The sequence below is a fragment of the Puma concolor genome, chromosome B2 (genome assembly GCF_028749965.1).
Source record: "Puma concolor isolate L17-30 chromosome B2, mPumCon1.1.hap2, whole genome shotgun sequence".
NCBI classification, from domain to species: Eukaryota; Metazoa; Chordata; class Mammalia; order Carnivora; family Felidae; genus Puma; species Puma concolor.
Genome location: NC_141671.1, coordinates 127,129,606 through 127,145,891, shown reverse-complemented (window position 1 = coordinate 127,145,891; position 16,286 = coordinate 127,129,606). Strand labels below are relative to the sequence as shown.

General features: G+C 38.3%; 1 protein-coding gene across 1 annotated transcript; it reads right to left on the bottom strand.

Annotated features, from left to right (window-relative positions):
- Positions 1–1,008: 1,008 nt before the first annotated feature.
- CCDC28A (coiled-coil domain containing 28A) lies at positions 1,009–16,048 on the bottom strand. Its single transcript, XM_025925910.2, has 6 exons — positions 15,886–16,048; positions 13,835–14,034; positions 12,743–12,906; positions 6,800–6,954; positions 4,636–4,658; positions 1,009–1,579 (listed from the first exon to the last, which is right to left on the bottom strand). The coding sequence occupies exons 2-6, from the start codon at positions 13,990–13,992 to the stop codon at positions 1,525–1,527; spliced, it is 555 nt and encodes a 184-aa protein (XP_025781695.2). The 5' UTR covers positions 13,993–14,034; positions 15,886–16,048; the 3' UTR covers positions 1,009–1,524.
- Between the last annotated feature and the right edge of the window lie 238 nt (positions 16,049–16,286).

Genomic DNA, 16,286 nt, shown 5'->3' with positions numbered 1-16,286 from the left:
TGCCAAGGGGTTTCTCTGGAAATGAAAATGCTCTACAATTAGAGTGTGCTGACCGGTGCACAACCGTGACCCCCGCTAAAAACCACTGAGTTGTACACTTGACAAGGGTCAGTTTTTTTTTTTTTTTTTTTTTTCAACGTTTATTTATTTTTGGGACAGAGAGAGATGGAGCATGAACGGGGGAGGGGCAGAGAGAGAGGGAGACACAGAATCGGAAACAGGCTCCAGGCTCCGAGCCATCAGCCCAGAGCCTGACGCGGGGCTCGAACTCACGGACCGCGAGATCGTGACCTGGCTGAAGTCGGACGCTTAACCGACTGCGCCACCCAGGCGCCCCAGACAAGGGTCAGTTTTATGTAGGAGTTATATCAATAAAGCTGTGTAAAATGAGCAGTAAACTGAATGTTTGCTCTACATTATTGGGTGTCAGCAGCTGTGATAAGCATCCTACACACACTTTTTCACTTTCTCCTCATGACCCCTATGAGTTGGTTAGTAATCTCATTTTCCAGGTTAAAAACAAAAGTTAAACCCAAAGAAACTAAGTAAATGTGTGTGAATACAAAGCTAAGGGGAAGGATGGGTATTCAGCCCAAGGTCTAACTTTAAAGCCCGTGCTCTTTTCACGACTGACACCAATACTGAAATGTCCACAAGGTGCAAAATCTGGAAGAGAATTACATAACCTTGAAGTTATTTATTATTTTTAAAAAAATTTTAATGTTTATTTCTAAGAGACAGAATCAGAGCACGAGCAGGGGAGGGGCAGAGAGAGAGGGAGACACAGAATCCGAAGCAGGCTCCAGGCGCTGAGCTGTCAGCACTGAGCCCGACACAGGGCTCGAACACATGAACTGTGAGATGGTGACCTGAGCCGAAGTCGGATGCTTAACCGACTGAGCCACCCAGGCACCTCGAATTTTATAAATGCAGTTTACTTTTGAGGATTGAACTCTTGTATTCCCAGACTGGAGACTACAGGTTTCTTCAAAATAAGGCAATAACGACTAATTTAAACAATCACTTTATTAAAAATAGCAAATTTCACAAGTACTCATTTAACATTTTGTTGGCACTGGCCCCTGGAAAACAAACCCGTGTGTGTACTGATTGTCTAACGTAAACTGAAGCGGGGCTGCCCCCAAAAGCCTGTGCATCATCAACTTCGAATCAACACGGGAATGAGTAAGTCTGGTGAGCTCAGAAAGGATGAACCTTCAGCCCTATTAAGAACATTTTGCACAAAGCGCTTCAAGTATAACCCCCATAAGGCAACAACAGAAAGCAGAGCAGCACAGCCTCGGCATCACAGTTCCTGATTAAGCCTTCAACCAGGCCTAGGCTCCAGTTATGGCGAACGACAGCAAGGCAACTTTACTAAAAGCAGCAGTGAGAACAGTCATTGCACTGGTACTTTGATTACTTTATTCCTTGTTGTGGAAGATGATTCTGCTACTGGGTTCAGCTGCAAAATTAAAGAATGCTGTTTTTCTTCAAACCGCAACAAAGCAACTGCATGTCCTTTTAGCTGGTGGACGTATTCGGGACGTCTTGTGCGTCCGCCAGATGTAGTTTTTGTCTGAATTCATCAGTTAAGATTTTCATTTTATAATGAGTACTTCTTTTAAATTTCGGGGAATTAAAAAAAATAAATTTCAGGGAATTACACTCAGGAGCTAAGGGAGAGAGGTATTGAAATAAAGGAAATATGTTTAAAGGGAAGTGTCTGTGTCACTGTGAGAAACCTGGATGTGTAAGACAATTTTTAAACGTAGTGAAGTAACTATACTATATCCAGAATTTGAAGACTTAAAAAAAGGCGCTAAATCAAGACTATGTTTCAGATTCTAATACAGCACAGGATTATTTTCATGGTAAGGAACCGATGAGAGGCAAATATGAAAACTTACTGGATTAAACAAAAATCATTGGAGAGAACAACACCACTTTATCATCCTTGGGAAAACAATTTCTTTGTAAAAGTCAAAAATCAAATCATCATAGCTCTAAAACTTTCCCTATAATCCTGAATTATTCTTCAAGATTAGAATTAGTGTGGAATTCTTGCAGAGGTTACCCCCCTCCCTTCTTTTATCATCACTGGCTTTCATCTTGTTCTTTCATCCATCCATATGATCCACCTGCTACCTATCTCTTCAAGACCCAATTCCAACAATGCTGTGAATACGCTGAGAACAACTAAATGCTAGCAATACGCGTATGGCAGAGGTTGCAAAAATATACAGACATGAGTGCTGTCATCAAAGCCATTGCCATCCAGTTGGAGGGCTGAAATTTAACACATATAAAAATCAAAAGATAGTGAAATAAGGCAGAATGCTAGTTGGAGGTATAAATAAAATGCTTTATGAGAGTGGTCAGCTTCGGTGTTACTTGATGGGGGAAAAGGGGGAGGCCAGGGCAGTGGTAGGTAGAAAGCACAACCTGAACAGAGGCATTACGGTGAGCATGAACATGATGTGTTCTTAGACACCCAGAGAACCAGCTTAGTGGGAATGAAAAATATAACAGGATGCATAGGCTGTGATTATATTATTGAGAGCTGTTAAAAAGTCTAACATGGTAAAAAACTTGGTCTGAAATAGGAATGGCAAGAGGAGAGTGATGTTTTTAAGAAGACTAATTTATTTAGTGTCATTGTCTAAAGTTTACGGCAGCACTGTCCAAAAGAAATATAATGCAAGCCACAGGTATAATTTTTAAAATATATTTTATTCACACTAATATATAAAAAAGCTGTCATTTCAGCATGCAATCATAAAAAATCTTGAGACATTTTACATTATTTTTTTATACTAAATCTTTGAAATCAGGTGTACAAATTATACTTTTAGCACATTTTAATTCATATTAGCCACGTTTTGTGTGCTCAGTAGCTACATGGCTAGTGGCTGCCATATTGGACAGTGCATCTCCAGAGCTGGAACAGAAATTTGAAAGGTTATGGAATAAAGGGATGAGGATAGGGGATGAAGGAGGAATAAAAGGCAGAACCGACGATGCCTGACAACTAAATGTAATCAAGAAGTGGCAAATCATTCCATGTCCATGTCCTGGCTCAATGGCAGATAGTTCCACGACCGAGTAGCAATGTCTGGTCTAATCATAGAAGGGATTTAAATAACCTTTGGAGACTGAAAATAACAGAGGCTACCGATGACAGAGAAGGAAATTAGGAGGAAAGTATGAATATAGAGAGAACATTTATTGCAAATGAGGAAACTACATTTGCCTCAAAGCTACACACTTGCTTCCCAAGATCTGAAACCAAACAACCTAGAGCCCATGCTCTTGTGTTCCGTCATGTTGCCTTGTTTAACTGTGGTGGTTGAATCAGGCAAAGTGGTGAGATAAATGAGTCTACATGTCTAACAAAAACTCAGATAAGAGGATAGGAGATACTGACATGTCACAAGCCTAGAAAGAGTACAAAGCATAGAATATGAAGCTCAAAATGAGTATAAAGAAAAAAGCACCAGGCATTACTACTAAGAGAAGCCCCCTAATTAACTCATATCTTATCCCCATATTCAAGTCTTTCTTAGCAAGGATATGTTACATTAATGTTTCCCCACAGTTTATGTGGCTTCTCAAAAACCCATCTGTAAAATGGGAAGTATAACACCACCTACTTATAAGGGTAGGACCAAATGAGAAAATGCAGGTGAAGCCCTTCATAAAATACTTGGCAATTAGTAAGTACTCAATTAAGATTAACTATTAATCGTTATCACTGGATTTGCATATACTTATTTCTTCATTGTTACTGTATAGTTTAGCAAGTAGTAACAGTATCTGTTACAACAATAATAGTAATTTATATATATATATAAATATATATATATATATTAGTTTAGAAAAACTAGATAATTACTCCATCATTATATGCAGCAATTATCCCATATTACAGAGGCCACTCTGAGATGTTAAGCAATTTACCCAAGGTTAATTAGCAAAATTATCAAAACCAAATTTCAAAAATCAAATGTCTTGACCCTACAACCAGTATCCTTTTTGGTATCTCATTATTTAGTTCAGAAGGATGTCATACCTCTCAAATTATTTTATAGGCAGGATCATTTCTCATTGTTCTTTATCTCACGTTGTGCCTAGGACTATGTCCAAAAACACGTTTTGAAAAGTTCCTGAAATAATTGCTCCAAATTGTAATGTCAAAACCTGAATATTTTACACACGCCTTGGTGATTTCTTTTAAGCTCCTCCTATAATACACCTTGTATATGCATCTAAAGTATTCTATGTAATGACAGGAAACTAAGCATGGCATATTATGTCTGCATATCCAACTGCTATTTAACTTAAGAATCTAAGATTCGAGATAATTTCTACGGCAACTAACCCAATCCTCAATTCTCTTGGTTGATTTTTAAAAATTTGTTTTAAAAATCCAAAAACAGTACAAAGCAAAGCAGAACAAATGAGAAACAAACAAAATTGTAGCATACAAAACAACTAAAAATTCCATTTGGAAACCAAAGGAGAAGAGAAATGGCCCCAGTAAATCATCATGGGTGTCTTTGTTCATTGATTGAGGTATTCACCAGAAGTTATAATTTGTAAACTTTTCACTGTTGATATTAGGCAAAAGGATACATGGAAGAATTCAATTCTTCTAACTGTAACACAAAGAAACAAATTTAATTTCAGTTTTTATGGGAAAAATAAGTAGATAATTGTTTACACATTTTAAAGTAACCTGGTTTTCATTTAAGCTTTCTCTAAACGAAAAAATAAAATATTGAAAAAAACTTCCCAAAAATTTCCAGCTTGGGAAATTCACTTATGCAAAATAATTATAAAGTAGCTTTAGCATTTATTAAACACAAATATGAGAAGAGAATTAAACCAGATAAGCAAAACTAGAGTTCTATAAGGATTCTTAAAACCATGAACAATTATAATCATCTCTAATAGTTTTTTTAAAAAGTTGCCATTTTCATGATCAAAATCTTAAAAACCTTTGTGGATTACGAAAAGACTTCACATATCATTCAGTTTTCAGTATGTGGTAGAATTAATCACACCTGTTTTACAGAGGGAAAAATCAAAGTTACAGAAATGTTAACTACATTGACAAAGTTACACAGATATAACTGAAGTGCAAACCCCAGACTAAACAAAGCCTTTCTGGTTTCAAATTTGGTCTTCTCACTACTCCACAGTCACTTTCCTAAATGTAATGCAAATTAAGCTTCTATTTCTTACGAGGACCCGGTAAAAGGAAATACTTGCGAGGCTAAACATAGTCTTTGTGAAATAAAACATATGAAATAAAACATACAGGCTTGAAACTTTAAAAGTATAGGCATACAATTTCTCTCACATTTACTTACTCAAAGGATAAAGAAAAGCAACAGAATTAATCCTTTTTTGTCATTAGTAAATATGTAAACTATTCCAAAACTGAAGAACACTGAATTCAATTTTTCTTTATTTTTACTCCAAAAAAGGTTTAAAGAAGCCAATTTAATTAATACCTCTCAGTGTAAGAATCATAATAGTTACACACAGAATTACGTCCTCCCAAAAGACGTACATTTTAGTTCTAACCCCCAATACCTCAGAATTTGAGTGTATTTGGAGACAGGGTCTTACAAAGAGGTAGGAAGTTAAGATGAGGTCAATAGGGACTAGTGTCTTTAAAAGAAGGGGAAATTTAGGGGCGCCTGGGTGGCGCAGTCGGTTAAGCGTCCGACTTCAGCCAGGTCACGATCTCGCGGTCCGTGAGTTCGAGCCCCGCGTCGGGCTCTGGGCTGATGGCTCAGAGCCTGGAGCCTGTTTCCGATTCTGTGTCTCCCTCTCTCTCTGCCCCTCCCCCGTTCATGCTCTGTCTCTCTCTGTCCCAAAAATAAATAAACGTTGAAAAATTAAAAAAAAAAAAAAAAAAAAAGAAGGGGAAATTTGGACATAGGCACCCACTCATAAAAGGAAAATGCCATGGAAAGATGAAGGCAGTCATCTACAAGCCAAGGAGAGGGGCCTCAGAAGAAACCGACCCTACCAACACCTTGCTCACTAACTCTGGGCCTCCAGAGCTGTGAGAAATAAATTCCAGGTGTACCCAGTCTAAGGCACTCTGTTATGGCAGCTTTAGCAAGCTAATACACAGAGCAATGCACTAAAGGATCTGAAACATACACATAGTTCTGTATATAACATTAGTAACCACCACCTACCTGAGTAAATAACACAAAACGTATTTAATCATGTCAGGACCGCCTTATACATTAAGATCGTATCATATATGTACAGAAGTGAATCTTTCACTTCTAGATTTCCCAGCATTCTCAAAATATATGCTTAGATATAAATGTGACAATTTCTTTGAAATATGTTTCCCTAAGAAAGAGTAGGACACGACATGTATGAAACTTGAAAATACTACACTAAGGGAAAGAACCCAGACATAAAAAGCCACATATTGTGTGATTCTGTTTATATGAAATATCCAGAATAGGCAAATCTGTACAGACCGAGAGGAGATTAGAGGCCACTAAGGGATGAAGAGGAGGGAGAATTGAGAGGTACAGGGTTTCTTTTTTGGGGTGATAAAAATGTTCTGGAATTAAACAGTGGGGATGTCTGCAAAACACTGTGAATACACTGAAAACCACTAAACGGTATACTTCAACATGACTAAAACAATGAACTTTCTTTCAATAAAAGTTTTTGATTAAAGAAAGAATGAAGAAATATATACAAATCCTTTCATAAGTTTATATAAAAGAATTATAGTATATAAAAGAATTATACTCACATCAGACAGAAGCCTGTCCAGATTGGAGTCACTGGCTGTTTTTCTCTTATCCTCAGGAAGTTCCTCTAACTCCCCATAGAGCTCCAAATTCAAACGAGCTAATTTCTCCTGCATTCCCCGAACATGTTCCATCTGTTCAATGGAACATTCATTTCCTGGGGGAACATCCCAGAACATTAATAAAGATTAGGACAGTTCAAACTAACTGCCTTGAGGAAAAACTTGTAAATTCAAGGTACTCACAAGAATTTAGTTTTCCTTCTGTTGTAAATTACAGTGTTAATGACTGCCTATTTTCTGTGTATAATACACAAATCGAATTTCTGACCAGGAAAGCAATAATCTAAGAAATGGCTGTGGGTACTAAGAAAATCGGATTGGAAAGATTTTCTTTAAAAAAACAAAATCATCAGGGCGTCTGGTCTGTGGAGCCTGCGACTCTTGGTCTTGAGGTTGTGAGTATGAGCCCCACAGTGGGTGTGGAGATTGCTTGAAAATAAAATCTTTTAAAAATTTAAAACAACAAAGCAAAACAAAAACCCCAAAACCCAAATCATCCCTTAGGTAAAGAAAATTCTCTTTTCAATAGTAACATCATTTCTAGAAGCAACAGCATGATCTAATCATGTTCAATCTGACACCTGCCATTTGAACTGAGCGACCCAACGTTTTATAATGAGTGAACTTGAACGTCCTGTAAGAACTTCAACCATGAATCATTTTGCCACCAATTATTCCTTTAATAAATATAAATGAGGAACACCTGGGTGGCTCAGTCGGTTAAGCATCTGACTCTTGATTTTGGCTCAGGTCATGATCTCACAGTTGGTGAGTTCAAGCTGTGCGTCGGGTTCCACTCTGACAGTGCAGAGCCTGCTTGGGATTCTCTCTCTCCCCTTCTCTCTGTGTCCCTCCCTCCCCCCATCAAAAATAAATAAACTTTGAAAAAAGAAATATAGATGAAAATATTTATGAAACACGAAGAATGTTATGAAGCATGAGAAACATAATGTAGTATCTTCAGTTGTATGCTCTAATGTAAGTGCAAGACAACTTAATTGCTAAAGGACAGGTCTTACGTTACTTACTGAGTAGAGTTCTCTCAGGTGGCATTACCTGCTCAGGGCAACTAAAATATATACAGTACATATTACATATTTTCATATACATAAGTATAGCCTCTACAACCTCTTGATATTAAAATTTTTTCTAAAAAACCTTGGTTTTCTCAAAAGTATACTGTAGCTCAGCTAAAGCTGAAGTATGTATCTTGAATCAGTATGAATTTATGTAAATTATATTATAATTTCCCCAGGCTAGATTTGTATCATCTTCATAGATTGACAACATTAAATTATGTTGACTAATAATTTTGAAGCTAGTTACAGCTCTTTAAAAATCATCCTTTCTTTATAGAAAATATCTCATATTTCCTCTATTTTAATGATGTTTTCTAACAATTAGTAACCTGGAAGATCGAGTGGGAGAAATACCTCAAGAGAGAAAGGCGTGTGTGTTTGTATGTATGTGTGTGTGTGTGTGTGTGTGTGTGTGTGTGTGTGTATACTGGCATACATATAAATGTATCAATATGTAACATATATATAGAAAAAGAGAGTGAGAAAAGTGGGGAGGGGGACAATATAAATCTATAAAGTAGAAATCACAAGGAATCCAGGTGATCTAACATGAGAACAATAGAAGCTCCAAAAGGATAAAAAGAAACAGATGGAGAAATAAATTAACAACAGAAATAATGTCCATTCAGATGAAAATGAGTTGGTAGATAGGAAGGGTGCACTGATTCCCAGGCAAAATTGATGAAAAAACATAAGGAAAAAAACTTTCAAACATTGAGACAGAAAAAAATTACCTATTAAGAAAGAATTCAATGGGCAATCCACCTTGTATCTACAATACTTCTAGATAGCAAACTGACAAATAACAGAGAATGACTTCAATCCAAGAAAACAAGCTACATAAGAGTAGGGGCAGAGGGTCGCCTGGGTGGCTCAGTTGGTTAAGCATCCAACTTTGGCTCAGGTCATGATCTCACGGTTCATGAGTTTGAGCCCCATGTCAGACTCTGTGCTGATAGCTCGGAGCCTGGAGCCTGCTTCAGATTCTGTGTCTCCCTCTCTCTCTCGGCCCCTCCCCCACTCATGCTCTGTTTCTTTCAAAAATAAATAAACATTAAAAAAAATTTTTTAAAAAGGGGGGGCCGAAAGGGTGTTGGCAAGAAAGCAAAGAAGTGATTCAAAGATTAAATCTCAGGTATGGGAGAGAAGAGAGAAGGGAAAGTGAAAGTGTTCTAGAGATACCATCTAAACTGGGTCAAGGTAAAGCAAGGAGGTAGAGATATAATAAAATATCTCTGTGAAATAAATAATATGTTTTTCATGTCTTCTTTTCAAATTAATAGTCTAACCAAGACTGGAAACCCAGAAACTATAAGAAAAGATAAAACATATTTCAGTATTCAAAACTTTTACAAGGTTAAATATACCATAAAGTCCACAAACATACTCAATTTGGTTAAAAAAAAACAAAAACAAAAAAGCCAAAATACAGCAGCTGGAGTGGTTAGTATCCAAAATATACAAAGGGCTCTTAGCAATTGGCAACACCACCACCAACAGAAGGATAAATAACCAAACAGAAAACTGGGTAAAGGTCCTGAAATGAGCAATTCAACTTCTTAATATATACAAACTCAACAGTAATAAAAGAAATATCACCTCATACCAACAGTCTGGCAAAATTAAAAGGCTAGTAATACCTATTTCTGGTTGAATTCAGAGAAAAGAGTTCTTTCATAAACTGTGGATGAAAACTAGAAGGACAATAGCTTTTTTGGAAGGCAATCTGGATACCTGTACTAAAATCAGAATTACTGCTTTGACCCACTAATCCCACTCATGGTAATCCATCCCAAAGAAATAAAAGCACTGACATACATATGTATGTAAAGAGATGTTCACTACACCGTTATGTTTAGGGGCTCAAAAATGGAAACAAAGTGGGGCGCCTGGGTGGCGCAGTCGGTTAAGCGTCCGACTTCAGTCAGGTCACGATCTCGCGGTCCGTGAGTTCGAGCCCCGCGTCAGGCTCTGGGCTGATGGCTCAGAGCCTGGAGCCTGTTTCCGATTCTGTGTCTCCCTCTCTCTCTGCCCCTCCCCCGTTCATGCTCTGTCTCTCTCTGTCCCAAAAATAAATAAAAACGTTGAAAAAAAAAATTAAAAAAAAAAAAAAATGGAAACAAAGTAAATGCCCTTCAACAGAGAAATGGTTGAATAAACTGCGGTATATTCACAACTTGGAATATTATGTAGCCATTGGAAAAAAAGAATGAATTAGGGGTGCCTGGGTGATTTAGTTGGTTAAGCGTCCAACTCTTTTTTTTTTTCAACGTTTTTTTTTTTTTTTTTTTTTTTTAATTTATTTATTTTTGGGACAGAGAGAGACAGAGCATGAACGGGGGCGGGGCAGAGAGAGAGGGAGACACAGAATCGGAAACAGGCTCCAGGCTCTGAGCCATCAGCCCAGAGCCTGACGCGGGGCTCGAACTCCCGTAAGCGTCCAACTCTTAATCTCAGCTCAGGTCTTGATTAATCTCAGCTCAGGTTGTGAGTTCAGGCCCTACGCTGGGCTCCACACTGGGCACAGAGCCTACTTAATTAAAAAAAAAAAAAAAAAAAAAGAAAAAAGTTAAAAAAAGAATAAATTAGAGCTATACCAGGTGACCAGGAGAGATTTTCATTAGATATTCTTTAGTGAGGAAAGCAAGATGGGGACAAGTACATATAAGATACAATTTGTATAAAACAATGAAAACTAAAATCTTTGTGTATGTTTATATATATATTTGTGCCATAACCTAGAGACAAATATGAAAAGATATACACCTGGTTCTTAACATGGTTATCTAGTTGGGGTGGGGGGAGGTGGAGCCAAGAGAGGGTGTGGTCAGGGAGGGGATAAGAAGCCAAGGAACTCCACGATGAGATACCACATCACACCTGTCAGAACAGCTAAACTTGACAACTCAGGAAGCAACAGATGTTGCCAAGGATGCAGAGAAAGGGACACTATTGCACCGCTGGTGGGAATGCAAACTGGTGCAGACACTCTGGAAAACAGTATGAAGGTTCCTCAAAAAATTAAAAATAGAACTACCCTACAACCCAGCAATTACACTACTAGGTATTTATCCAAAGGACAAAAATGCTGATTCGAAGGGGTACATGCACCCAGATGTTTGTAGCGGCACTATCAACAACAGCCAAATTATGGAAAGAGCCCAAATGTCCACTGACTGATGAATGGATAAAAAAGATGTGGTATATATACACAATGGAATATTACTCTGTGCTCAAAAAGAATGAAATCTTGCCATCTGCAACAATGTGCATGGAACTAGAGTGTATTATGCTAAGTGAAATAAGTCAGTCAGAGAAAGACAAATATATGATTGCACTCATATGTGGAATTTAAGAAACAAAGCAGATGAACATAGGGGAAAAATAAAAACAGGGGGAGGCAAACCATAAGAGACTCTTAAATACAGAGAATAAACTGAAGGTTGCTGGAGGGGTGTTGGGGGTGGTGGGCTAAATGAGTGACGGGCATTAAAGAGGACACTTATTGGGATGAGCACTATATGTAGGGGATGAATCACTAAATTCTATTCCTGAAACCAATACTACACTATATGTTAACTAGAATTTAAATTAATTAATTAAAAAAGAAAGAAAAAAATAAACCAAGGAATAAAGAGGTACGGGAGGAAAGGATAGCACTTCAAAAAACCAGTATGTATGTTGATGACATTTATGCATTCATGTGAAATTCTGTATGTGTGCATTCAATAATTTTCAAATTGCTTTAAAAAATACAGGGATATAATTTTATCAGAGAAGGGTTATAAGGTAAGTTGCAAGCTGAACATAAAAACTCTTGACCATATACTTTGTGAACTCATATACAAAAATACCTACTCAGAGGTTTTTTTGTTTTGTTTTGTTTTTTTAATGTTTGTTTTTGAGAGAGACAGAGAGAGAGACAGAGCATGAGAAAGGGCAGAGAGAGAGGGGGACAGAGAATCCGAAGCAGGCTCCAGGCCCTGAGCTGTCAGCACAGAGCCCGACACAGGGCTTGAACCCATGAAATTGCAAGATCATGACCTAAGCCAGAGTCGGATGCTCAACTGACTGAGCCACCCAGGCACCCCATCTACCTGGAGTTTCTAATGGAACAATCAGTTAACTGTTCTTATAGCTTCATGATTGAACAAAAACACCAGATTCTTTTAAATTTAAAATCAGGGATGGTAGGCAAGAAATAAGTTTAGGCTTAAAAGGGTAAAGAAAAATGACCTTGAGGCTTTCCCAAACTAAAATACTAAGTCTAAAATATTTAACTGATGAAGAATGTTCCTTTTATTTGTTACTTTCAGGATAGTTATTACATAATAGCAATCCTACTTCAACATTTTTACTAACCCTCCTTTCTTACAAAAACTTTTTCATGAAATTTTAGATGACAAATTATAGTTCATGACAAACGAAATCTAGATGATTGCATTTTATGCCAATAGATTCTTTTTTTTTTAATAAAAGAAAATGATATTTTTGAAATAAATGGCAAAATAGGAGCACCTCGGTGGCTCACTCAATTGAGCATCTGACTCTTGATTTCAACTCAGGTCATGATCTCACGGTTTATGGGATCAAGCCCTGCATTGAGCTCTGCACCATCAGCAGCCTGCTTAGGATTCTTTCTCTCTCTCTCTCTCTTTCTCTCTGCCCCTCCCCTGCACATGTGTGCTCTCTCTCTCTCAAATTAAATAAATATGAAAAAAAAAAAAAAGGAATGGCAAAATAAATGCAGAAAATAGGACGCGAGCATCTGGAAAAGAAAAACAGAGAAATATCTATGGCTTGCCGAACGCTTGAAGTTTTCCGGAGTGGAAATCGTTCAAAAGGCTGAGAAGCCCCCTCTCCATCTCCTGAACGTCTGAGACATCGGTGAGGAAGGAGTGCTGAATGGGAGCCGGCTGTGTGCCTTTTCCTTCTCCTCCCTGAGGTCTGGTCTTTTCTTTCATCACTCTGCAGATAGCACAATGAAAACATTAATCGCATATAGTTATCTTTATTATTTTTTTATAATGTTTTTGTAAATGTTTATTTATTTTTGAGAGAGAGAAAGAGAGCACAAGCAGGAGAGGGGCAGAGAGAGGGGGACAGAGGATCCGAAGCGGGCTCTGCGCTGACAGCAGAGAGCCCGATGTGGGGTTCAAACTTGCAAACCACAAGATCATGACCTGAGCCGAAGTCGGATGCTTAACTGACTGAGCCACCCAGGCGCCCCAGGATTTTAGTGTTTTAAATTTCTTCTTTGAACTTTTCCTGTATTTGAATTTTTACAACAAATACAAATCACTTCTATGACAATAATAAAACCACCCTTTTAAAAAAGATAAAACCTACCATGGGGCACCTGGGTGGCTCAGCTCGTTAAGTGTCCGACTCTTGGTTTTGGTTCAAATCATGATCTCACAGTTCATGGGTTCAAGCCCCACATCGGGCTCTGCACTGATGGTGTGGAGCCTGCTTGGGATACTCTTTCCCTCCCTCTCTCTCTGCCCCTCCCCTGCTTGCCATCCCTCTCTCTCTCTCTCTCAAATAAACTTAAAAAAAATTATACATATATATATATAAAAACACACTCAGCTTAATTTAAAAAAAAACATTTTTTTCCCTCTTCTGGCTAGTGCATCAACTTTGTCTATGACTTTTCTCACTCTGTCCTGTTTAATATGAGACAAAGTAAGGGTGTTCAAACCAGTCATTCATTTTGCATGTGCTAATCCCTACACACTATACCTTTCACAAATTTTTTCTAAATCACATATAATAGATGCTGCCACTGTTTTAAAAGTTAAGCCAAGAGAAAAACAAGGGTTATAAGAATTACTAGATTTAGTATTTACGTTGGCAGCATTTTGCTGTGATAATCTGAAAGAAATGAATTCACCTTTTTAACTTTGGTCGCTGCGAAGTTGACTGTGATGCAGGATTTGAAAACCCTGTGCTTTTACTAACTGGAATGGCATTTTTTTTGGCATTAACAGCCTGAGTAGAGTGGGCACTAAAAGACTTAGGACTCCGCCTCTTCAGTTTCCGCTCCTCCATTGTTTTAAGTTCCTTATTGCACCACGGCCAGCTTCTTATGACCTAAGGAAATACAGCAAAATTATACACATATGCTAGAATATGTGAAAGTGAAAGGGTTTTAAAGACCCACTTCATAGGCTTAAAGAGGATTGAGAATTTCAGAGCTCATTAGATAAAGTTAAAATAGGATCCCTTAAGTTTAACCTACGGTGCTATGTACACAGAAGCTCTAAGCAAAATGGACTGGTAGACAAAAATGTTTTCCATCATTTTCTGTATTCACGCATCCAGAAATATTTACTCTTTTCCACTTGCCAGGCACTATTCTGGATATTGGGAAGACGGTAGTGAACAAGACAAAGTCCCTGTTCTCAAAGAGCCTACATGATAGAAGGGAAAGAATGCGTTAAAAAAAGAAACAAAATAGCCAGAATGCATCAAAAAAGAAACAAAATAGACATGTGATAGATATTCCCAGCCTGACTCAAGCTCTAGGTGGTCTTTAGATCTCCCTGCTAAAATTTATTCTTCGAAGAATAACAGACGTATAATTGACAGGGGGTATTTGCATTTTAACTAATGACTAGAAACCTTATTGCAACTACCAAGCACAAACTCAGTGTCTGCCTAGGGATAATACTGATTCTGGTTCTTCGATCGAGTGAAGTTCTATAAAATTAAACTCGTTCCATGACTATTCTGAATATACTTTCTTTACCTATTTCCAATGATACATGAAACTGTATATGTTTGTTTAGTTTTGCTAGTATCAGAAAAGTTACACTATGAAGTTCTAGCTGGCCCTTCCATACAGAATATGTGTAAGGTCTTCTGTTTATCCAATAATTTCCCCTTATTTCATGTATTAACTACTTTATCTTCCTCACAGCCATCCATCGAAAAATATCCTTCTACATTCTTACGTATGCATACTATTAAATTGTTCTTAATTATATTGCTTCCTGTATCATGAGATGAGAAATTTACATGGCTATTTACCTCAACAGATTGCAAAGTGCTTTAGCACTATTAAGCTTTTTGTGTACATGGTGTTGAATGTAATCATGCTACGGCCACTCAAAAAGATTCAAATCCACTGATGTCACTCTTAAAATAATTACTTAAAAATTTTAACTAAAACAGATTTTTTTTTGCCATTGTCTAAACTCAGTACCACCAGCACTGGAATTTAAACCATTTCAGCTCAGTTGGCTCAGGCTGACCCTAGACAATCACAACTGGATTTATATATAATACCCCCAAAGAAGCAAAAGTTTTAAAGGAAAGGTTCTAATGATTAGTCTCTAATCCCAGATACCAAGTGTAAATCCATTCAAATCTTGGCTAACAATTTTTCCTTTAAGAAGAATTTTCAGTAACACAACAGACACTTTGGGGTTGTTTCGACATGAACACAAATTAAATGGAATTTTAATAAACAGCTGAAGAGAGACAATGGGGCATCAGTTCTCCAAAGAGACAAGCATCTGTTTAAACGTGTGATACACATAAACACATGGACTTCGAATTTAATGATGCTAATAGACCATTTGGTGATACAGGAAAAAGAAAAGGTAGTAAAGCAATTCAAATAAACCAACAGTGGTCTAAACTATGATATTCTGAGGGGCCAGGACTGGAAATGTATCCGCTTTTGGAAGGCAAGCCGCCGGTACAACAAGCAGCAAGGAACCATTTAGAGAAGGCCTTCGCAGTTACTCACTCACTGAGTGCCAGGAACCCACGGCCTTCAAGAAGGACTAGGAGTCCCTCCTGACTTCACCTTATTCTCCTTCCCCAATCAGCCAACGCGGTGACCCTTCACCTCCCAGAATTGAGCGGTGGATAGAGTGGGTGGTGGAAGGGGCCTAAAGGGGACAATGCGGAAGCGCCTTTGCTTCCACTTCATACCTGAGGAAGGAGAGGATCGGAATCCTCTTCCTCAACCTGCAAAGACTCCGGAGTCTCCGAAGCCACCGCCGCAGCTGCAGCCTCCGACGCTACTGCTGCAGCTAGAGCCGGGGTCACATCCCGGACCCAGCGCCACCACAGTTCCCTTTGTTTACGGAAGTGACGCAAGGAGGCGGAGCCTCCGTGCCCGCCCTTTCCCGTCCCCCACCCCCATCCCGGCGGGAGCCTCGCCTCTTCCTGCCACTCCAGTACGGCTCCCGTCTCCGCCCTTGCCACCGCATTGCTTCTACTGTCCTGCTCTCAGCTGTATTTTAGGCGGACGTGGAAACAAAGACCCATAGTTGGACTTTTATTTTGGGTTCTGTGGCCCACAAGCACTGAGGAATAGGCGTGGCAGTGGA

What these genes read in the sequence shown, in the direction of transcription:
- CCDC28A (XM_025925910.2), bottom strand. Translation starts at nt 13,992, where the DNA reads ATGGAGGAGCGGAAACTGAAGAGGCGGAGTCCTAAGTCTTTTAGTGCC. An exon ending in CAGCGACCAAAGTTAAAAAG is followed by an intron (nt 12,907 to 13,834) that starts GTGAATTCATTT and finishes TGCTATCTGCAG; the next exon opens with AGTGATGAAAGAAAAGACCA. An exon ending in TGGACAGGCTTCTGTCTGAT is followed by an intron (nt 4,659 to 6,799) that starts GTGAGTATAATT and finishes TTTGTGTTACAG; the next exon opens with TTAGAAGAATTGAATTCTTC.